This window comes from Anguilla anguilla, chromosome 13 (assembly GCF_013347855.1).
Source record: "Anguilla anguilla isolate fAngAng1 chromosome 13, fAngAng1.pri, whole genome shotgun sequence".
NCBI classification, from domain to species: Eukaryota; Metazoa; Chordata; class Actinopteri; order Anguilliformes; family Anguillidae; genus Anguilla; species Anguilla anguilla.
In genome coordinates this window covers 39,852,046-39,876,140 of record NC_049213.1, presented here as the reverse complement: position 1 = coordinate 39,876,140, position 24,095 = coordinate 39,852,046, and the positions used below count along the sequence as shown (strand labels likewise).

Below are 24,095 nucleotides of genomic sequence, written 5' to 3'. Positions count from 1 at the left end.
ATGCACTTAGTTGCGTGTTATTTGTTGTAGGTAGTTCAGTGCTGTATAATGTTAAACACGTTTTAATTACACGAATTAAACATGTTGTCCCATGATTATGTAAAATACATATTTTATTTCCTCATTTAGTAAATGTTCTAACATTCCAAAATCAAACTCGCTATCATATTACGGACATTATTTTTCATTTAAGTACAGTACAATAACAAAAGGTAAAATAAAATAATTACTCAGTTGGCGATTACGTCATTACTAACAAAAGGTTGCTATGGGTCATAGCTGTGATAATCATACTGCCACCTTGTGGAATACGTCAGTGTCTATAAAAAAATACTACTTGGATAAATTTCAAATCCAAATCCACGGTCCAAGAACCGTTCATTGGCCCTTATTTTTGCTCTCTGTTGAACAGTCTTTTGAGAACAGAATATTGGCACTACTCTATTTAATTTCAACAGACATCTTACTACTTACACTGTATGGTCAAAAGTATCAGGACATCCCTTGGTCTGGGGCTATTTTTCTTCTTTTGGGCTAGGCCCCTTCGTTTCAGTGAAGGCAAATATTAATGCAATGACATTTTGGACTATTCTGTGCTTCCAACTTCCAACTCCTGTTTCAGCATGACAATGCCCCCAGGCGCACAGCAAGGTCCATTTAGAAATGCTTTTGTCGAGATTGGTGTGGAAGAATTTTACTGGCCAACGCGGAGCCCTGACTTCAAGTCCATCCAACAACTTGGGGATGAACTGGAGAGTCGACTGTGAGCCAGGCCTGATCACCCAATCAGCGCCGATCCTCATCGATGCTCTTCTGGCCCAAATGGAAACAAATTCCTGCAGCAATTCTCCAGCATCTAGTATGAAGCCTTCCCAGAAGAGGGGAGGTTGTTATAGTAGCAAAGGGTGGACCAACTCCATATTAAAGCCCATCGTTTTGGATGAGATGTTGGATGTCCGGTGTCCACATACTTTTGGCCACGTAGCGCAAGTCAGATCTTGGTAACAGAATATTTCTAAAAAGACATCTGAAAATGGTGTTCTTCACTAACACCCACAGTGGAAAAATACAGATGCCTACTTTCAAAACACTGATTTAACTGATTGTAGCTTGGACATGTCCGTATACACACAGTCATCCACATACAGCCTGTAGTAGCTGTATGAAAATGGATCCATTAGGGGGCCTCCAGTGATGTAGCCCACAGAGCACTTTCCACACGCTCGTTGCGAGCCGCGACGTCGGCAGTTTGAATCCGACCGCCGACCTTTGTCGCACGTCTCTCCCTCTCTCTCTCTCCTCCTAGTTCTTCCTGTCTCTCTCTACACTATCCTGTCTAATAAAGCTAAAAAAAGCCCCCAAAAAATATATAAAAAATAAAAAAAATGGATCCATTAGTTTAAAGCACAAATCTGATTAGCAGGAGTCCAGTGCATCTGGAGATACTCGTATATTTCCTGAGCCGTGCTGTCCTCTTTTCTCTGGAAAGGCACAGTTCGTACCATTCCCTGCTTTCAGATGTAATCAGACACGAGGAATCTCGGCATACTTTTCACCGTAATCCGACATTTTGTCTGTTCGCTGGTACTTCTCCCCGCGCGCAGCCCCGAAATCACAGCCCTGCGGCTCGTTATCGGATGAGCTGGACATCCCGCCTGCCTGATTACAGGCCTGTGCAGGTTTAGGGTTTAGCGCTGTTACGCACGACAGGGGAGGGGCGCAGAGCGGGACGGGGAGGGGCGCAGAGCCGGACGGGGAGGGGCGCAGAGCGGGACGGGGAGGGGCGCAGAGTGGGACGGGGAGGGGCGCAGAGCGGGATGGGGAGGGGCGCAGAGCGGGACGGGGAGGGGCGCAGAGCGGGACGGGGAGGGGCGCAGAGCGGGACGGGGAGGGGCGCAGAGCGGGACGGGGAGGGGCGCAGAGCGGGACGGGGAGGGGCGCAGAGCGGGACGGGGAGGGGCGCAGAGTGGGACGGGGAGGGGCGCAGAGTGGGACGGGGAGGGGCGCAGAGTGGGACGGGGAGGGGCGCAGAGCGGGACGGGGAGGGGCGCAGAGCGGGACGGGGAGGGGCGCAGAGCGGGACGGGGAGGGGCGCAGAGCGGGACGGGGAGGGGCGCAGAGCGGGACGGGGAGGGGCGCAGAGTGGGACGGGGAGGGGCGCAGAGCGGGACGGGGAGGGGCGCAGAGCGGGACGGGGAGGGGCGCAGAGTGGGACGGGGAGGGGCGCAGAGCGGGACGGGGAGGGGCGCAGAGCGGGACGGGGAGGGGCGCAGAGTGGGACGGGGAGGGGCGCAGAGCGGGACGGGGAGGGGCGCAGAGCGGGACGGGGAGGGGCGCAGAGTGGGACGGGGAGGGGCGCAGAGCGGGACGGGGAGGGGCGCAGAGCGGGACGGGGAGGGGCGCAAGCTCTGCTGAGGGGCTGAAATGTTGAAGATACTAACAAACCTGACATGCTTGGAAAAAAAAAAAGATCTGGCACATCCTTCTTGGTAATTTGTATTTGTCCTAATACTGTAGCTTATTCTTCTGCCTAGTTGGCTCTGCAGATGTTAGGCCAGAATAGTGTTCACTGTTCTCGGCTAGAAATAGCTGTACAAAATAGGTATTGTACCTTACTGAACCTGTGTTTAGCAGTTGTCTACGACCATGAAATGCACTTTTTTGTACGTCGCTTTGGATAAAAGCGTCTGCCAAATGAATGCAATGTAATGTAATGTAATCCTTCTGCAGCATTGTCGCAGTTATTTCTTTTAACGAGGTTGAGTCATGCACACTGTGGCATCATTACCTGTACCTGAGTTCACTCAGCTGCAATGGCTCTCAAATTCCCTCATCTCCCAGAACTGTCAGCAGTACAATTTGCACATTTTCATTATTTTATGCCGCACAATCGATTAAGACGAAAAGATGAGGCGGACGGCTCGAGTTTACCCTGCGTCAGAGTGCTACTGCTCCTGGAGGCAAGAGGAAAAACACACACCACACAGCAGATTTAGAGTTTAATTTAATGGAGATAATACGTCAAAGACTGAATTCTGGCCCAGCGAGGTCTGTGGAAAACAGGAGCAATACACAAAACATACTCGACTGTGTTTTTACAAATTATTTTTCAGAAGCTGAACGACAAGGAAGACAGAAATGAATAAACAAACATATATGCATATCCATTACCTTCAGCTCTCCTTTCTAATCTCAACAAGACTGACAAGAACAGGTATAAATATCAATTGTACAACATCGACAACTGTACAATCACACATATAATATTGCATACAGACAGAGCTTCCCCGTTTAGTATTCTCCTCCAACACGATTAAGTCAAGTTGCACCTCTGGACTTGAATGGGCTTCCTGATTGTACGGCTTTGGTGACGTCTGTCAATCGAATGGGACAGAGACGGTCCCCGTTGGGTACTTCTCATGTATCCCACAAAAAAAGTTAATTGGATTGGTTATCTCAGTCTTGGGGGGGAAGAATCCTTTCTATTGCAGTGTGAAAAAGCCTGACTGGCTCAAAGTGTCACACGGCATCTTAACATATCCGCCCACAGTTGGTTCATAGACAGTAATTCAGAGTATGGCTTTGTAATATTGCTTATTTAAATCAAGCAGACGCACAAATCGGAAACAGACAACATCCCAAAACATGAATTTTTTTCTGACAAAGCACTCCCACAGTACTGTTTTCAGAAAGGTACGAATGCGGACTGTACTCTAAACAAATGTGACAATACGTCTGGCCTTGGCCAGGGTTTTGGGGTAGTGTTACTAAGTCCACCAGCATCCCTTAAGTTACCACTGTATTAGCTCCTCCCAAAAATTCACCAGATGTCCATATGCTACCAGTTGCTCCCAGTGATTGATGTGCCTCTCCTCCAATCACAGCTCGCTCTCCTGCAGTACTGTGTGGCCTGTAGTGTGGGAAACGGTCTCTGATTTGCCAACAGCTGCATCAGAGGAAAGCAGCAGCTTCACTTACAGTGGAGGGAGTGACCGGCACAGCCACAACCCAAGAGATAACCAAGACTGATAAATTGGGAATAAGAAACTTTTTTTTTTTAGTGACCTTTCATAATACAAACCAGGCCATTCTCTTCTTGCAGCCATGTGACAAACTCCACAGGGCCGGGCCTTAAGAGCACACCAGTAATGCTTATTCTGCAGAATGGAATCGGTGGGCGTACGCTTAAAATGAACCTAAATTACACAGAGACATTTCAGCATTACTCATACACGTCTATAAATAAACCAGGAAATGAGCAGAGCCACTTCCGCCCCAACGCAGACGGAACATTAAGTGTTACTAAGAAGGACAATCACCAGTGATTAGGTTTTTTATATACCTTAGCTGTGCAACAATATACTTCATATGTTTCCTGTTCTTACACTCCTACAGCTCCGCATCAAGCAGTCCCCTCAGGAATATTAAAATGTTGCATATGCATATGCTGTTAATAACCTTCCGCCAAACTGAGAACACTGCAGCTGTTAACCCATTACGGTACTCGGATATTCCTCAGCCATTAATCTATTTTAAAAGTTGCATTTTAGGTTTTGATGTTAAGACGGCCATTTTACTTAGCTTAAAAGCTACCAAATTAAGACCCCCCCCCCCCCCCAGTGCTACAATCCAAAGGCACTGGTCTAAAAAACAACAATTTTGCGAAGCGAGTCCGCCATGTATCTACAGGAAAAAAGATTGACATCTGGCAGACACATCTCATGGAGCCCTTGACAGTCCTCTTTCTTTTCAGCAGACTTATGATGGACAGTCACAGCGGGAATCCACTCAGACTGAGGACTCTCATACAGTGCCAACTAAACCCAAACGCCCTGTAACATTGTTCATTTTGTTTTTATATTCATTGAAAAAGGGAGCCCCAACAGCAAATTAGAACCTGTTTAGTAGCAAGTTTCTATGCTGTCTATGTAACACCTTCGACAGCATAAGTACTGAGACTAAATCAGTTTTTCCTAACTTAAAAACCATTGATCAAAATAAATTTTTTAAGTATGTATTGCAGGTAAAATACTTTAATTTTTAAATCTTGTTTAATTTATACTTACCCCATCACTACTATATCCTCAGTGTTATCCAACAATTATAAAACTAACTGCATAAGCACAGGTGTTTTTCTATGATCTATAAATACAGGAAATCCATGATATTTCTGGTGGCTTTGGGGAGTGTCAGATGATGCAGGTCTACTTTTTGGCCAGTAGAGGGCAGTCTTTGTCTGTCCTGTACAGATGCACCATGGCAGTGGGCGTGTGCAAACATGCTGTCCATACTGTCTGTCAGTCCTCCCCACTCTCTGTCACTTCATGAAAAGCAGGTAGAAGGCCATCACCAGACAGCACAGCGCCACGGCAACGTGTAGCCGCGTGCCAATCACAGCAGCTGGGAAGAGACAGAGGGGTACATGTGAGAATGCCATCCTGAATCCAGAAACACAAACATTAATGCCGTCCTGAATCCAGAAACACAAACATTAATGCCATCCTGAATCCAGAAACACAAACATTAATGCCATCCTGAATCCAGAAACACAAACATTAATGCCATCCTGAATCCAGAAACACAAACAGCAATGCCATCCTCAAACCAGAAACACAAACAGTAATGCTAACTTGAATCCAGGAACATGAACATTAATGCCAACCCACACACCCAACAGCGGAACTAAACTACAGGGCAGCAAAGAGGCTCTCCCACATCTCCCACTCCCTGCATATTAAGGTGGGGGATATCCTGCACACTGACAGCCTATTGTGATGGGACAGCGTAAGGCTGGAGGGTCCGGACAAGCCCAGCCCCCTCCAACAGTAACACCTGAATTAGGACAAATGGAAGAATTGTCCAGCTTTGAGGGATGACTGTGTTGTTGCCACAGCAGGATGCTGAGAGATTAGGATAAATTGACTCCTTGAGGAGCCTCAGAATCAATTCACAGCATGTCCATCACGAGAAGCATACAAAGATGAGCTATTGGTGATACTCAAGTGTATCTGTCACCATCAGCATACAGCTTACGGATGCTCTCCACTACTGCGAAAAGTGTCTGCAAGGCGAGTGTAATAATATATGGTAAACGGCACCTTGAATCTTGCACAATCCAAACATTAGACATGAACCAGTCCAAGTTAAATCATACACAGTTACAGCTTGCTGAAGCTACACTGAGGAGAGAATCTAGAAATGTGATTGATAATAATAGTTGTGGTTATTTAGGGGGAACCCATCTGAGTAGCCGGGGGTACCTGTAGGTGATGAGAGCGACACGTGACTCCTACCTTTGTAGAAAACTCCCCACACGCCCTTCTTCTCCGACAGCAGCCAGGTGTTCAGACGGGGCACTTTCTTCAGGTACGCGCAGGTGCAGATGAACAGCAGACCGAATACCAGGATCCCATCAAATGAGTACACTGTCCAGCGGGAAGAGACAAAACCGCACTTTCAAATGCGTGCATTCAACAACGCGTGCATTCTTCACTAAACAAGCACTGGATCCACTTCGGTACCTCGCTCTGGATAAGAGCCTCTGCTAAGTAACTGTAACACACAATTTCTCTTACCTCAGGCTCTTGAACTACTATTTTGTCAAGTAATTAAATCGAAAGGAAAGACGGTAGCCCGCACTCTTTCTATAATTATCTTTGAGAAGCCAACGCAACAATTTATTTGTTATATGGTTTGTTAAAACGTCTTTGAGCGCACGGGTTGGTAATTCTTCTTTTATTATTTATTTTTTTTTTTTACAAGTAATTCAATCGACCAACAGACCAATAAGTGAGAAATGTATCTGGTAACCTGCTGCTTACGTGTAAAACATCGGCAGTGTGAATGTTTCCTTCTTTCCTTCCTGTTTTCTTTGGAATGCACCTGAAACCTGTTATGCAGACGGCGGTAGGTGTTGCTTTCTCTTGTGTATTTACAGGGGGAAAAAATACCAAGAGACTCGCTTGGTTGCTGTCAGACATAAACCCGACTACGCCTTCACATGACCGAAACGAACAACGTGGTGGAAATAAGATAGCATCGTTTCATTAAGCATGCTTAAATAAACCACAAATGTATTGTTCTAATAATGCAAGCCTGCTTATGAACTTCCGCACGGCGAAACTAGTGCGCTAGGTTCATAACCGTTCAAGTAACGCAAGGTTAACTTAATTCCGTCAGTTGTTCCGTCAAAAGTTACGCCTTGGCGGGGGCATGTCACATTTACTTTGCCTAGAGAAATTACATATATGACGCCAAGCATCGCACGTCAGGTTCTTGCTACTAGGAGGCTCGTCTACTACAACATGCAAAGTGAAAATTGCTTCAACGCAGGGTGTCTTGGAACAGTGTAACAATACACTGAAACACTCAAACACATATTACATGGACTATATTACACTGTGTACTTAAAAACATGATTTAAACAAAACAATTAAACCTGGAAAGAATCTAGCCTATATGAGAGAGAGGCTAGCACTAGCTAGCTAGCAGTTAGCCTAGAAATTCGACTCTTTCGACTTCATTGTATTTTAATTCAAATACCTACACTTTTAATGACACAGACACAGCGAGCAGCGTAGTAGGTAGAATTCCTCGATCTGTCTTCCGAGTGAGCCACGTATGCAAAAATGCCAAATTTAGCAAGTCTAGCTACCTATCCAACTCACTCACAGCTTAGCGGTCTTGTTTAAATCACTTAGTTAGCAACTTTTCAAAATAAGACTGTGGATGCTTAAAACACGGTGTTAAACATCTTAGAAATCATACCATTCGTCATGTTCGCAGTTTGTTTCGGTCCCACTAGGTTCAATATCCCACTTCCTTTCACGTCTTCATTTTACCGCTGTAAAACTGCACTCGTATCAGTAAACAGTAAACCCAGGGCGAACAGCCGAACATCGAAAAACCATACGAAGAACAAATGTGCGCATGCGTACCCAGTCAGGCAAAGGCAAAAGCTTCTAGAAAACCCGGTTGACGATGCTCCCGTCCCTAAATTCTGACGATGCTCTTAGCGATGGCCTACTCAGACGTCACTCTGATCGTTACGTGTTTATTTTTGTCCTGCCGAAATTCCCAGGTTAGTTTTCTGATCAGCCCATCTAAACATCTTCCAATATTATTGTCATTCTGGACGGGTAATGTGTGGACGTATACTCTGACATGATTCTTCGGTATTTTCTTTATTTGTTTATTTACATAAGTTGCTCTGGATGTGTTTAATGTGGTGTGAGGTTAAATTCATTCCAGTCATAAAATAAATAAGTAGGAAAACTTACAAATTACAGAGCATATTAAGCTTTTAATTTGGGGTGCTGGCCTTAGCCATTATTCTTTAACTTTTATTGATCTGAGTTACAGAGACTGTATATCAGATATATTCTCAGCACTGTTTACAGTTTCAGTTATTTTTGTGGTAGTTCATCGGCTGCGGTCCAACAACATTGATTCTCTTGAAGTGTTGAAGGGGCTTTAATGTTCCACTTGGTGTAAGCTTTCCTGGAGAGATAGTGGGTGTGGCCTTACAGAGCACCCTAGAGCACCCTAATCTCACAAAATATCCTGTTTACCTTTGGGCTGGCCTATCTGCATGAGGCTAAGCACCTGTTGGAAATGTTTTCCACTGGCAGCCAGAGAGGAAAGGTCCTATGCTTACAATAAACATAATATTCTTTTTTTATATAGGTGGAGGAATTGGCCTGAAAAAATGTGATGGTTATTTTAAGGATTGGGGTCAGATGAAAGCAGACGGACAAGGGCACAGGACGTCTCTGTCTGGACAAGCGCGGTAATCTGCTGCACCATCTGGTTCCTCCCAAACATGCCTCCCCTGAATTAGCCGGGTAATCTGATTTCGCTGAAGAGTCTGGAGCGTCTGGCCAGGCTGCACTCTCACTGCTCCTTAAGCTGTCCCTCCAGGAAGGACGGACGTCGCTTCGGCACAGTGACACAGACAGACATTGGGACAGACGAGCTCTTGAGTGTCTCTGTAACTGCTTATCTTCACTCTGAATCAGTGGATTGTACACAGGTGTCTTTCAGCACACAGGTAATATGTTTCTGGTGTTTGGTGTAGTGCAGAGATCCATAAGTGGGGGGGGGGGCGTGCCGCCTGGGGGGAGCACGGAGAGACAACGGGGCGGGGGGTGTATATAGGGAGGGTTGAAGGAACAAAAAGTTCATGAGATACCAGCGGAACCAAAGTTGTCGGGGGTGGTCAAAGAATTTCCTATTACGAAAGGGGGGGTCTGACCAAAGAGCTTGGCGTAGTGGTACTGACGTAGTGGATGGGGGGGGGGGGTGGTTATACATGATGAAGTGGGGAGATGGGCAGACTGATTCCCTGTCTTCTTTTGAAATTAGGCAGCACGATGGAAAGCTTGCTGAGATGCGGTTTTAGTCAGCAACATCCTCTTCTTTCTCTTGTGGTCCAAACAGGTGTTTCTCTTTAGGGCAGATGCGATTAGTGTATGTTTCAACATAAGGCCACAAAAATGACCTGAGAGGCCATTAATCTTTAATCCTCTGTTCAATGACAGGGCTGTGGCTGTCCGTTTAACTGTCTCTTTCGTTCAACGTGTTTTCAATGCACAATCTTTTCCAACATTCACCTGATTTGTGCGATCAATACAAGGTACACTTTGTTCATTTCAACGGGGCCAACCTGGAAGAATGACTGATGCAAATTTTAAAATAAAATTCATTTTTCCATTCCTTCCTTGTTGGTCAGTACTTAAGTCTTCTGGATGTTAGTTCTAATTTCTAAATAATGAATCTGAGGGTCAAATATGACAGCATAGCATCTTTCACCCTGGCCGTAAGCAGAAACTAGAGTTCTGTTGTGTTCTACAATTAATCTCTGAGTACTAATAATGTTTCATTTTATAAATGTGTGTCCACAAATGATCTTCCCCAGGAATACTGTAATAAGAATGCAATCGCACATAACAAGGGAAGCTGCTTTATCTATGTGCATATCTGTTGGTTTGCTTTTGTTACCAGAATTAACTCAAACATTCGTCACAGTAACACTATGTCATGTTCTTCCTGTCTGTCGCGTGCGGCCATTTTGCAGAGGATGGGGATCAGAAACCACAGAAAAGGTAGAGTCTGTTTTCAGCGTTCATCCCTGCCAAACCCTCAATACGAATTTAGAAATTGCTCTGAGTCTGATTATGGTTACTGATTTCTACATTGATACACAGTGTGAACACACAGCATTGCTTGCTTTACCTGCTCGAGTCCATTCCGCATGTTTCATTTAAACAGTTCTATGAGAAGACGGGTGAAATGGCTGATCTGAGACCCACGGTCTGGGCTAATTACGGCCCCTTTCTTTCCCCCTCCATCCCAGAGAACTGCGCACGTCACATGACTCCTTCTCCCCTGGCCCCCGAGGCCTCCGATGACATCATCCAGCCGAGGAGGGTGACCAATCCCGTGCAAGAGTCACCCACCCACCGGAGCCTGCACCGCGAGCTGCTGTTCAGCCACAGAAGGTGAGGGAAATGACCCCCCCACCCCCCACCCACCCCCCCTCCCCCCCTTCCCCCCTCCCCACCCCTCACTCTATGATCATATCAGTGGTCATAACCGCCTGTAATTGTGCTCTACTGTCACACCAGTGCGAGAGCTTTGCACCTCTGCCGGTAATCGCAACGCCATCCCTCCGAATGACCGCTGACGATCGCAATCGCTGACGATCGCCTGTAATGTAATGTAATGTAATGCAATCGGCAAACCGCGCGTCTCCAGTGACGACAGCAGCGCTGTCTCCAGCAGTCATCGCAGCGCCAGCGCTGCGTATCGCTGGAGACAGCCTCACGATAAAAAAAAGTGCAACAGAGGAAGACCTTCACGACACGGAAATTTAGGCTGATTCATTTACTGATGCCGAGAGAACACTTGGTCACATGACAGATAGATAGATAAATAGATAAATGGATGGATGGATGGCTCACGCAAGTCAGCCACAGTTAATGCTCTGTCACTAATTTTATATTCACAGCCTGATAAAACACCCACTGTGGAACAACATGCATATGAAATGGAGAGGGAAAGTTGGCAGGTAAAGCCGCCGATGGCTTCATTGAGCCAGTTATTAAACAGGTCAAAAGAGCCCAATTCAGAACAGATAAAAGAGCCTCTGAACCAGGACGCAGTCTTCCCTCCCGCCACCGTCTCTTCCGTCCTCTCTGCGGAGGAATCTGCAGTTTGCTGTACGCCTCGACGACGCTGCAGGAAAACAACTGCCAAAATGGATTTTCAGTTATTTAAAAAAAACAGAAACTTCCCAAAAGTTTATTTCAGTGTTTATTTTAATGCTGGTTTCTATCTGTGTCAGTGAGTGAGTTACAAACAGCACAAAAAAGTAAAGTTGCAGAGGAGTGAGTGGCGGTGTATTAAACTGTGAGCTGAAAAGCGTGTTGTTCAGCTCGGAAGCGGGAGCACAGAGCAGAAGAAAGCCAGTGTGCGGTCTCTGTGGCCAGACAGAACGATGCCAACACAGGCAGAAGCCTCTGCAGCCTGCTCTTATTTACGCTCAGCAACCACAGAATAAAACAGCAGTTTGGAGGAAGTGTTGCAAAGCTTTTTTTTTCTTTTCTTTTTCTTTTTCTTTCTTAAACCTCAGGCCACTTCCCAGCACAAGTAATTAATGTAACAAACACAGAACCTTTAACCCTTTGTGGTGTGAGGCTATTATAATGTTCTTAAACTGAACATTCTACTGCTGATCTAATAATCACTAATGGAAATGTAAAGCAAACAGAGTTCTAGAACACCTAAAAAATTTTGGAAAAAAAAAAACAAAAAAACACAACTCTTCAACAGGTTGATTTCAGCCTTTGCTAATTCACACTAAACTTTTATTCTGCCAAGACTCACAAGAACATTATGCTGGGAAATCTTACAGTGAAGTAAGATGTATGTGTTTATCCAATGGAAAACACTAATTTCTTTCAACAGAATTCGCAGTAATTGCTGCAATAATTATCCATTGTTACTGGGTTCCTTTAGAATTCAAAAGTACACTGGCTCTGTTTTATTTGCAGCACATACGCATTATCGAGAGGCAGAACTGCGTTTAAAATCGCAGGCTGTGAAACCGCATTGCCATCAGGCCAACGGCTCCTTGGGGGGGGGGGGGGGGGGCAGGCCTTATAGCCAACAGGTCAGCTTTCACAGGTGCACCGCATCATCCCACGACAAGCCAGACTCCGCCCACTACGCACCTGCAGATGAGAAAAACAGAACAGAGCAGCACCCAGGCCGAGATGCCCGTCGCGCTGGTGCCCTGGATTTTCTCATTTCTCAAACTGCCACTTTCGCGAACGTTCAGTCGCGCTGAGCCAATCGTCCTGCGGCGCGAGAGACGGCGCGCTGTCCCGCCTGGTTCTGGGCCCTGGCCTGACTCGGCCCCGGCGTTCGCCTGCGCTGACGCGCTGAGCGCACGGAGACACGGCGAGCGGCGTTCTCCGCCACAGCGGGCTGGACTGCGCGGGTTACGCTGACTCTGCCACTTCCTGTCTGAGATGGTCTGTGGCTGAGGCCCGTGCAGAACTGAAAACAACCCACTCTCCGAAAATAAACAATTCGCCGAAGCCGTTTCTCACTTTCTCTGTGTCACCCGAACACACGCGGGCTCCCGCGGGACCTTCAGAAACACGAACATCGCCAGCCCACCGGCGGGAGGGTGGTGTGTGAACGCACAGCGCAGGCACATCGCCAGTCCACCGGTGGGGGGGTGGTGTGTGAACGCACAGCGCAGGCACATCGCCAGTCCACCGGTGGGAGGGTAGTGTGTGAACGCACAGCGGGGGCACATCGGCAGTCCACCGGTGGGAGGGTGGTGTGTGAACGCACAGCAGAGGCACATCGCCAGTCTACCGGTGGGAGGGTGGTGTGTGAACGCACAGCGCAGGCACATCGCCAGTCCACCGGTGGGAGGGTAGTGTGTGATCGCACAGCAGAGGCACATCGCCAGTCCACCGGTGGGAGGGTGGTGTGTGAACGCACAGCTGAGGCACATCGCCAGTCCACCGGTGGGAGGGTAGTGTGTGATCGCACAGCAGAGGCACATCGCCAGTCCACCGGTGGGAGGGTAGTGTGTGAACGCACAGCGCAGGCACATCGCCAGTCTACCGGTGGGAGGGTAGTGTGTGAGGCAAACGGTATCTTTAGAGGTTGGCCCGGACACAGCTGAGGTTAGTGCAGCGCGGGTCCTTCTTCCTCAGTTCAGTTTAACGAGGCACGTGCACGTTAGCACTGTAGCTCGTTAGCCAGCGCCACATTTGAGCGCGCAGCCGTATGCCGTGAACGTCCACGGAGCGTTCGGTGCTGAGAGATTCTGCAGTCCTGCGTTCGGGCGTGCCTTCGTATTTCACAAACACACTCTCGGCATTTAAAGGTGAACTCACAGATTACATCCTTTACACACAATCCGTTGAATACGGCTGGCTATTTGCTGAGACCGCTCAGGTTAAATGGCGTGCTCACGGGGGGTACAGCAGTGCCCCACCTGAGAATCGAGCCGAAACGCAGCTCCCAAACCCCTCCCCCCTCACGCTGCCGCCCCGTGCTGTGGGCTCTTAGGGGGCTGCTCCTGGGGGGCAAGCCGGAGCTCCAGAGGGTCCTTCAGCAGCGGAGGCTGGAGCAGGACGTCCCACCACCCTCCGACCTGGAGCAGGAGCTACGCAAGAGGAAGCAAAGGCTGCAGGAGGTACAGCACACACACACACGCACGCACACACACACGCACGCACACACACACGCACGCGCACACACACACACACTCGCACGCACGCACACACGCACGTACACATGCACACTCACACGCAGGCACACACGCACACACACGCACACGCACGCACACACGCACACACACACACGCACGCACACACACACACACACACTCACACACAGGCACACGCGCACACACACACACACACTCGCACGCACACACGCACGTACACATGCACACTCACACGCAAGCACACACGCACACACACTCATGCACACACACACACACGCACGTACGCACGCACACACACACACACACACACACACGCACGCACACACACACACACACTCGCACGCACACACGCACGTACACATGCACACTCACACGCAGGCACACACGCACACACACTCACACACACACGCACCCATGCATGCACACACACCTACACATGCACACACACACACGCACACATGCATGCACGCGCACACACTCACACACTCACACACACACACATGCAAACACACAAATATACACACTTTATCTCTTTATGACTCAAACATGCACTCACTCTCTCTCTCTCTCTCTCTCACTCTATCACGCTCACACACACACACACATACACACACACACACATGCTCACACACACTCACACACTGCACCCATGTTCTTGTTCGGCAGTACGAGCAGGAGGAGCTGAAGCGTAAGGAGGGCCAGGAGAACGTGCCTGAGTTTGTGCGGGTGAAAGAGAACCTCCGGCACGTCCGTGTGGCAGTGCAGTGAGCTCTGCCACACGCTCCTCTCTGCCCCCCGTCTGGAACGGTCACCTGCACCGAGGCCACGCGGCCCAGCGAGAACAAAGACAACTGCACTCAAACCGGGACCCAACCGAACATCCGCAAAGCAAGTGAAAGTTCCTGTCGAAACAAAAGAGTCTGGTGTTATCGACCAGCTGGTTCATTCCACAAGAGCAATGAAACCACAAATCAGGTCTTACGGCGCAGCATTCAGATTGTGTGCATGTTTTGTTTCCTGTTAGGGTAAGCTGAATAAATGACTGATTAAATGTTAAATGAAACCCAGGACCCAGAAACTCTTTTCATTGGAGACGTAGAGAAGCCCCTTCAATGTGACTGGTCATGTGTGGGTTTGCACAAAGGATGCGCAGCGGGGGAAATAGTCCCAGTAATGGTGCATGTATAGCAGTGTTCATTTGCATATTTAGACATTAATGAGTAAATTTATATTAGACTCTAGTTTTGGGCGCGGTCCAAAATAGCCTGGTGAATGTTATAAATCTATGATCAACTCCTGATTAGGACAGAAGTGTGCTTGGCAATATCAAAAATTTTTCAACTTGTTACTTTCTGCCTGTCACCAGGGCAGTGCTGGTGTCATTTTAAAGTTCTCTTTTCCTTTGTGGCTGTTGTTTATTAATCAAAAGCACAAAATACCATTCAGCTGAAAACATTTACACGTGAAGTACAACTGAGGTTCAGAAACAGGACTTTGTGGATTGCTCAAAGACCAGCCTTTGTGCAAGATTTTTTTAATATTATTATTCAAGAAGCGTGAAACATACTGGTTCACTAAGGTGAGCCTTAAATCTGGTCCTGAGCCAAATCAGTCTTTTTTCAGTTCTAGGTACATACAGTTATATATTTATTTCTATTTTTTATGCATAACAATCCAAAGGTGAGTATTTACTACCTTTTGAAGGTGGTAATTTATCTCAGGAAAAGCCTCAGGGGTTATAATCAAAATTTTGAATATATCTCAATTTGTTCACTCTCTAAATCAGACAATTACTTGAAACACTTTAAACAGTCTTGCATGTGTGGGCAATCACAAGTTAAATAAGGGCAAAAAAACGTTTTGTTTGGAAATGCAGACAGACGTGTGGTTTGAAATTACCGTTTGACACACCTCAGATTTTACCCTGGTTTCCTGTAAGCTGGGCACCGTATCATGCCCAATACAATTCTGACTTCTGTTCTGTAACTCAAGCATAAAATATAATAGGGGTTTCAAATTCAAAAACGATACTATTAATAATAAAAACCATAATGAAACAATAAGTTAACCTTACCTAAATATGACTGGCAACAGCCTACAATAGTGAAGGAGATCAGATCTACCGTACGTCCAATAGATCATACTTACACGCATACATACATAGATCAAAACTCCTTAAATGTGACAATTTCTGAGAATTTTCAATGGAATATGTTTCTAGCCAAAAGGCACAAGAGGAATTTTGTTCTTAGTTTTGGTGGATACAGACACCTCTTTTAAAATTGTCGGTAATCTACAGGAATGTTACTGATGTGTCAAAAGGTCTTACTTTTACCTTTAAAAAGGTGAAAAAGTGTTCTGTTTGTCGTGCCTCTCCACGGTCCTCACACGCACTTGCAGTTGAACCAGTGACTGTTCGACACGACTGGCCACACAGTACTACAGAAGAACTAGCACTAACTGGGGAACAGGCTTATCACCCAGGGATACAACTGCCTGCCGTTACCCGGGCGATTATTGCGATGAAGGACAGATGAAGGGGACCCCTGGCTGACTTAATCCCATCTTTCTCCATTGCAGAACAGAACCAACTGCATCCTGCCACTGTTAACCTCTCCTCATTGTTCCTTCATTGTATATTTTGCAAACATGGCTGAATTGCTCGGAATCTGTCAGTACTGATTAAGATGTTGACCTCCTTAATGTTACAAATAAAGATGGAAATTGCAAACTTAACTGTACTGTCTTTAATCATACTAACAAACTACAACAGTAAAATAAATCAATAAGACTCGTCCAGTCTCTCAACAATGAGAGAATTTCTTGCAGACTGCCGTTAAAACACAAACACTTGACCCCCGTTTGGGAGACATTTATTTAGACGTTAATGCTTATCTGATATTTAGGTCAGAATAATGAAGGGGTTGGCGAGGATAATTCCATATCATAGTTTGTACGACGGAAGACATTTCATAATACCTATCCGGCAAATCTTGATTGCACTCTTGCGTGCTCTTCGCCCGGGTGGTACGTATAACGAGAAACAGGAAGGCAGACGACAGCGCTGAGAGCAAGATAGGGAGAGAGAGAGCGAGAGAGCGAGAGAGAGAGAGAGAGAGAGAGAGAGAGGTATTTAAGCATGTGGCACTACCCGCTGCCATACATTGAAATTTTGTGCCTGCAAGCCAGGGTAACCCAGAGCCAGCAGTAATGGAGGGCACCACGTTCCCTACGATGGACTACTACGAGTTCAGCGGCGAGGCAGTCACTGACGCCGAAGGCGTGCTCTACATGGAGGACTGCCCCCCCGCGGGCCTCCCCCTGTCCAGCGTCTGCCTGCCCGCTGTCTACTTCCTCATTTTCTTGGCGGGCGTGTCGGGGAACGTCTTCGTCATCGCGGTGCTGCGCGGCAAGCGGCAGAAGGACGGCCGGCTGGTGGACACCTTCGTGCTGAACCTGGCGGCGGCGGACCTGGTGTTCGTGCTGACGCTGCCGCTGTGGGCCGTCTCCGCCCTGCAGGAGCACCGCTGGGCCTTCGGCGACGGCCTCTGCAAGCTCAGCAGCTACGTCATCGCCGTCAACCGCTGCTCCAACGTCTTCTTCCTCACCTGCATGAGCGCGGACCGCTACCTGGCGGTGGTGCGCATGCTGGACTCGCGCTTCCTGCGCACGGCGCGCTGCGTGCGGCTGACCTGCGCGGGCGTGTGGGCGCTCTCCCTCGCCCTGGGGATGCCCGCGCTGCTCTTCCGCCGGGCGCGGGACCCGGACGGGGAGGGCGTCGAATGCCTGGAGGACACCGAATCCCGCGCCTTCCAGGTGCTGATCCTGGCCTCCTTCTTCCTGGCGTTCGTGCTCCCCCTGCTGGTCATCGTCTTCTGCTACGGCGCCATCCTGGTGCAGCTGCGGCGGCCCAGTGGCGGCATCGGCGGCGGCAGCGGGGGGAAGGCCCAGGCAGAGGCCCGGCGCCGTCGACGCCACTCGCTCAAGATCGTCTTCGCCATCGTCGCCGCCTTCCTGCTCTCCTGGATCCCCTTCAACGTGCTGAAGGTCGTCCTGATCGGCTCCAGGATGCGGGGTGTGGCCCTGTCCTGCGGGGCCATGGCGGCCCTGGAGACGGGGCTGGTCCTCTCGTCCTGCTTGGCCTTCTTCAGCAGCTGCGCCAACCCCGCCATCTACCTGTGCCTGGACCGGCACTTCCGGAGGCGTGCCCGCAGGCTCTGCCTGGGGTGTTCGGGGCGACCCGGGCCTCGCCGGGGGGGCTCCGCCTCGTCCACCTCCTTCAGAACCTCCGAAAGCTGATCTGGGCCCAGCGCCAGGGCCCCCTCACCCCCCCTCCCCCCCTCCCCTCTCTCCCCAAAGTCATTCTTGTTATGAGATCATGGTTTATGGATCACAGCTTGTATTAAACGTTTGTTTGCATGGGCGGCAGCGTAGCATAATGAGTAAGGAGTTGCTCTTGTTAACTTAAAGGCATTAGGTTCGATTCCCCGGTAGGACATTGTTGCCTTTGCGCTCTGGATAAGAGCGTCAGCTAAATTCCTGTAATGCATGCTTGCATTATTTAACAATATTACAGTTTGAGAATCCTGGCATATAAACAAGGTCCTACGTTTCCAACATTCTATGCATTCTGAATGCATTCAAAAATTGAGAATTAGTAATAATTAAATTATTATTATTCTTTTTCCACATTTTACATTTTAAGCAGAGAGATAAATATATTGACAGTGCTGCCGAGGGCATCTATTTTAGTTACTGATTTGTGCATTAAAACCAGACAACAGGGAACTGATACATTCAAATAAATAAAATATAAATATAGAACAAATCTCTAGTGAGTAGTCTAAACATTTATGAAAAAGCCTACACTCTGTAGGAATTGTTTCTTTAAATCTATAGCAGAAATGAAGACAAAGACAAATGACTACGACGCGTTTCGCCAGTGTTTTCATTCTATAATTGACTAAGCATATTTTATCATTATAACTGTGTTTCTAAATTACTGCATATTTTAAAAGCGGTTTTATGCATGTCCTTTCTGTTTGATTCATGTTGCAACTATCTAATTAATTAACAAAGTACAAATAATATATTCAAAAAAGCTATAAAATCAAAATAAAATTTGATTATTCCAAATGAATAAAGCAAAAAATATATTATTTTTAAATAGCAATGTTGCGCATTATCTACAATTATATAATATCTATACTTATGATAATACACGGTTTAAAACAGACAAAAATGGACTGAAATTAATTCACTGAAGTTTCAGTGAATCTGAAGATAAGATTATTATGGTTTTGTATTGCATGCCTTTTTTGCGTGGTGTAAAAAGTTAAAAATTCTAAGCTTAAGAAAGATGATAAACAAAATATTTTACTTTATTTTTCCCAATACTTAATATTTGATATTAGTATTTAATACAAATACATAAACTAATATAATTTCTAGGTGAAATTGATTCTCCCGTTTGTTGAATTATAATTAATGTCTACACATGTTCTACTTTCTTTTGTTTCTGTACATTTATTGCTGATTAACTCAAAGCATTACCTGAAAAGCATTATATAAATTTGAATGATTTTTTTATTCATGACCATTCAACTTTGGAGAGCATTGTACCCGTGCAATTGTGTAATTATAGCTTCTGCAGCTTCTTGCCATCTTAAAACAAATGATAAAACTTCAGATATCACAGATATGTATAAACAGATAAACACTTCATGGCTACATCTTGTAATAAATGTTTTTATTTACGTGAACAAATAAATAAATGCTCACCTTTACAAAATAAATATGAGTATGTAATATTTTATTACGTTGACAGCATTTTCTCTAGCTTGAGAAAAGCCAGGACTGGAAAGTTTATGTTTGCAGCCATTTTAACATCAATGTAAAATAAAAGGTTTTTTTTTTTATTTTTTAAAAAAGCCAGGAGATGACTTACCTGCGAGACAGGTGATGATTCTTAACCCAGAGCATTCAGAAGGCAAGCAGGAACACAGCAAACGAAATGCATTTAGAGACGAGCGATTCCTGAGAAGACAGAATGACTCTACTGAGGTCAGAGCTTTTTTCACGTGGGAAAATGTCTTGGCTGTGGTCTCGAGAGTTCACGGGTTCACTTGTGCCCACACCGTTTTGTGTGCCCTGGAAGAAATGAATCATACAGTTTCAGTACTTTCATGAAAAAAGGGTATTCACATGCCACGTCTGTGGGAAACTATCGCTATGTCTCTGTCCTAACGCAAGGACGGCCAAATTGCCTCACTTTATGCCAGCAAGCCTTTTTCTGTCTCAGAAACAAAGGTCAAGTTCAATCACTTTCACGTTTTTTTTTTTTTTTTTCCACAGCCATCACTGATCGATTGATGCCGTTATGAGAACTTAGCAATTAACTTGCCGAAAATTAAAAGAAGCATGGACGCATGCACTGCAGTTCGTAAGTATTTGGACAGTGACACATTTTTTGTTGATTTGGCTCTGCCCTCCAGCTCGTTCAATTTTTTAAAATTAAACAATGACTCTAAGGTCAAAGCGCAGACTGTCCACTTTTATTTAATGGTATTTACATCCACATCCAGTGATCTACATAATTACTGCCCTTTTTCATACACAGTCCCCCCATTTTAGGGGACCAAAAGTAACCAGATACATTTTTCTAATCTTAACTGAAGTCGTCATATTTAGTACTTGGCTGCAAATCCTTTGTATTTGATGACAGCTGGAAGTCTGTGACTCATAGACATCACCAGGTGCTGGGTATCTTCCCTGGTGGTGCTCTGCCAGGCCCGCACTGCACTCATCTTTCAGTTCCTGTTTGTTTTGGGGAATTTCTACCTTCAGTCTTGTCTTCAGCAAGTGAAACTCATGTTCAGTTGGATTCAGGTTGGGTGACTTGGCCAATCAAGAACATTCAACTTTTTTGACCCTGCTTTCGCAGTGTGTTTGGGGGTCATTGTCCCACAGCAAGGTGAAGCACCATCCAGAAAGTTTTGAGGACTTTAGATGGATTTTAACAGATAAGATGTTTCTGTAAATTAATTCTGCTGCTGCCATCAACAGTCAAATTATCAGTAAATACAAGTGAGCCAGTTCCAGTGGTAGCCATGCATGCCCAAGCCACAATACAACCTCCAACCTGTTTAGAAAATGAGGGGGGATGCTTTAGATCATGAGCCGTTCCTTTCCTTCACCCCACCTTTCTCTTCCCAACGGTTTGGTACAGGTTAATGCTCATCTCATCTGTCTGTGAGAGTCTGTACGAGAAATCTACATGTTTTTAATGTTCTTTTTTTGAGCTAACTCTAACATGGCTGATCTGTTCTTGAGGCTTACCCGTGGTTTGCATCTTGCAGTGAACCCTCTCGGGTTGTGTTGGTGTACGGTTCTCTTTGTTGTAGCCGTTGCCTACATCCTGGAGAGTGTCCTTGATCTGTTCATCTGTAGAAAAGGTTTTTTTTTCCCATCACGATGGAAAGTATTCTTGTGTTATCCACTGCAGTGGTCTTATGTGGTCCACCAGGTTGTTTTCTGTCGCAGAGCATACCAGTGTGCTCTTGCTTCTAAACAGTTTACCAAAACAGTTCATTTTGACACACTTGATGTTTTGTGTGTGTCAAAATGCATTGTCTGTTTCGACCCCATGATGACCTGCTTTTCTGGCGCTGATATATCTTTGATCTTCACGTTCAGAGACAACAGCAACAGACTCCAAATGCAAATTCCACACACAGAATCAACTGTAGATCATTTGTTGACTTTCTTGTGCATGAACTAATGTTGCAACAACACACAGCTGGCAAAGTAACAGCTGAGCAGCCCACTGTCCCATTACTTATGTTCCCCTAAAAGGAGGGGAGGGGGGCAATGTATAAAAAGAGCTGCAATTCCTACATGGTTCAGCTGATATGGATGTAAATACATACAAATTAAACGGTCTGCACTTAAACATCATATCCATTGTTTCCTTTGAAATTCAATGTGCTGGAGTACAGAGTCAAAATGACAAAAATTGTGTCACTGTCCAAATACTTACAGACTGTACAGTATCTACAGTATGCAAGCATGTACAAGTGCATATTATACAAATTCTATATTTCCAGTAATATTAAATATGGATATCAAAGGCATGAGCGCATTGATATGATTAATTTACGCTTCCAGACAAACGGCAATAAGTTTCATTACTACTATACAGCCTGTGAACGGACTAATCCGACTAAAATGGAAAGTCTACAGTTTTCATAAAAAATTTTGTTCAGTGTGTGAACTGTCGAGTTTCAGAACTGTGTGCCAACAACTAATGTAGTTAGTCAAGTTTCAAATCCACCACAAATCCACAAATGTCCCAAATCCACCAGTCAACTCAAAATGTGTTGTTGGGGTAACAGTCATTTCGGCCAATTTGGTTTAATTGTGACGTTGCTCATGCTGATTGCAATTCACTAGCTCACTACGATATGGACAACAAGAGCACTTATATTATTGAAGTAATAGAAACTATTAAGACTGCAAAGCAAGAAACAGTGATAGCTATCTTTACCCGGTATATATTTGGACTGCAACCAACTACAAAGTTTTGCCTGGTATGATAAGCTTACAGAGACAGCGCAAGCAGGATCGTTGATGTGCTGTTTTTTATTTATTGTGTCTTTATTTTATAACTTGGGGGTTTTTCTTTGATCCTTGGGTATATAAGGAGAAAAGTGGAATGGTTCGAGGAGACTCGTCAGCACGTTCTCCTGTGCACCATTCACCCATAGCCATTCCACTACACACACATTTTGCACCAGTGTATATCGCCATTACAGAACACACTGTAAAATAAACAGCATTCACTTTAATCAGCCATTCCTCTTTGACTCTTACCACTGCACACCCAGCAGCTCTAAGGTCCTAACATGCATACAGTATAAAACTCAGGATATCAGCACCCCGTAGTCACTCGCCTATACACTAGTGCCAGAGCAGGATACACAATAGTATGTATGCAGGCTACACACACCAGAGGCACGTCCGCATCTACCAAGATAGACAGCGATCCGTGTAGAGCCACACTACTGGCAGATCATTTGCAGTCCCCTTCTGGGTATAGCTGTTAGCACAGAGGAAAGGCTAAGGCATTATTTTGGAGTCAAATAACCAAGATATCATTAAATTAATCCCGTTCCAGTAGCAGCGGGTAAGACTGCATGTGTTTCCTTCGCCACTCAGATACTTCCGCTGTTTGGTGCATCTGAGGGGTATCTTACAGACGGCAAGCTGTCAGCCCGAGGAAGAGGTGTGATAAAAACACAGACGCCGAAGGTGTTTTCAGTGCGTCTTATCTGATCTGAGGCCTGGCAGCCGCACTGGCACCAAACAAAACTCACTGCAGAAATGACAAATCATTCTGAAACTGTGTCGAATAACATTTCGATCTCACGAGCTGAGAGCTAAGGAGGTAAACGCAGCACCCCTACCATGGGGCGCTTTACGAACACAGGCTCAAGTGATGCGATGAGATCCCAGTGAAATTATGACCGGTGCCTGTGATTTAGTGACTGTAACAGCAGTCAATATAAAGCTAACGGACAGGTCTACAGGGCACTGGCGACACGACAGACCGTGGTTATGGGTCAGGGTTTGTAACGCAAAAGCCCAAAAATTACTTCTCAAGTGTGACGCCGCTGTTGTGTCTTGGAGAAAGGAGGAAACACAGATTGCTTGAGTAAACACATCCAGCTGTGCAAATGTTAAATATGTCAGTTACATACTCCTGACAACAAGATATGCCATAAAATTAAACTATGAATGTAGCTGGAGATCACCATAAATTAAGGGTTGTCTTGTGAAAGCCAAAAAATGTTACACTAGTAGTGGCTGTTTAAAACGGAATCAATAAGACGATTTGACATTATATACGTGTGGAAGATACTGTAGGCCAATACTTCACCTTAATTGACAGCAGACAGCCCGAGAGAGAGAGAGAGAGAGAGAGAGAGAGTCGTAGATCTATTACTGCACAATAAAAAACAACGTGCATAGCAGATTCAGAAAGCTAAAAAAAAAAAGTGCTTTCTGGTGCCGCCTAGCGACAATAACTTGGCAAAACAGTTATATCCTGAACTGCAACAATTTTATTAGTCGGTAGGTGAACAGGTACAGTCAAAACCGCAGCAGCAGAGACGGTAGCCTAATTCAATTCCCAACAGGCGTTAAAGTTTAAAAAAAAAAAAGTAAAATCGTTTTAAATTTTAGACCTTTAACAGTCTAATCTGTCAACGTTGTTTGCTGCGTACGAGGCTTGCTCGGTCAGTTTATGACTGAATGCAGCCTACAGTGTTATGTAAAATGTTAA

The 24,095-nt window shown here is 45.9% G+C and overlaps 3 protein-coding genes and 1 long non-coding RNA gene across 6 annotated transcripts; 2 read left to right on the top strand and 2 right to left on the bottom strand.

Annotated features, from left to right (window-relative positions):
* Window positions 1-4,048: 4,048 nt before the first annotated feature.
* Window positions 4,049-7,916, bottom strand: tmem167b (transmembrane protein 167B). The gene is made up of 3 exons (XM_035388839.1): window positions 7,768-7,916; window positions 6,294-6,425; window positions 4,049-5,400 (listed from the first exon to the last, which is right to left on the bottom strand). Exons 1-3 carry the CDS (start codon window positions 7,775-7,777, stop codon window positions 5,318-5,320), a joined length of 225 nt encoding a protein of 74 aa, XP_035244730.1. The 5' UTR covers window positions 7,778-7,916; the 3' UTR covers window positions 4,049-5,317.
* LOC118211541 (protein FAM107B-like) lies at window positions 6,828-14,816 on the top strand. Of its 3 annotated transcripts, none has more exons than XM_035388838.1 (6): window positions 6,828-6,906; window positions 8,686-9,049; window positions 10,076-10,103; window positions 10,355-10,499; window positions 13,594-13,720; window positions 14,420-14,816. In XM_035388838.1, the coding sequence occupies exons 3-6, from the start codon at window positions 10,079-10,081 to the stop codon at window positions 14,519-14,521; spliced, it is 399 nt and encodes a 132-aa protein (XP_035244729.1). In that variant the 5' UTR covers window positions 6,828-6,906; window positions 8,686-9,049; window positions 10,076-10,078; the 3' UTR covers window positions 14,522-14,816. The 3 variants fall into 3 exon arrangements, with proteins under 3 accessions (XP_035244729.1, XP_035244728.1, XP_035244727.1); XM_035388837.1 differs by lacking the exon at window positions 6,828-6,906 and adding an exon at window positions 7,946-8,080; XM_035388836.1 differs by lacking the exons at window positions 6,828-6,906; window positions 8,686-9,049 and adding an exon at window positions 9,382-9,634.
* Window positions 14,817-16,291: 1,475 nt separating this feature from the next.
* Window positions 16,292-21,156, bottom strand: LOC118211543. The gene is made up of 3 exons (XR_004762025.1): window positions 21,092-21,156; window positions 19,701-19,903; window positions 16,292-16,817 (listed from the first exon to the last, which is right to left on the bottom strand). It is a non-coding gene; the product is annotated as an uncharacterized LOC118211543 (long non-coding RNA).
* Window positions 16,875-19,473, top strand: gpr25 (G protein-coupled receptor 25). Its single transcript, XM_035388835.1, has one exon. It carries the CDS (start codon window positions 16,964-16,966, stop codon window positions 18,050-18,052), a length of 1,089 nt encoding a protein of 362 aa, XP_035244726.1. The 5' UTR covers window positions 16,875-16,963; the 3' UTR covers window positions 18,053-19,473.
* Window positions 21,157-24,095: the final 2,939 nt, after the last annotated feature.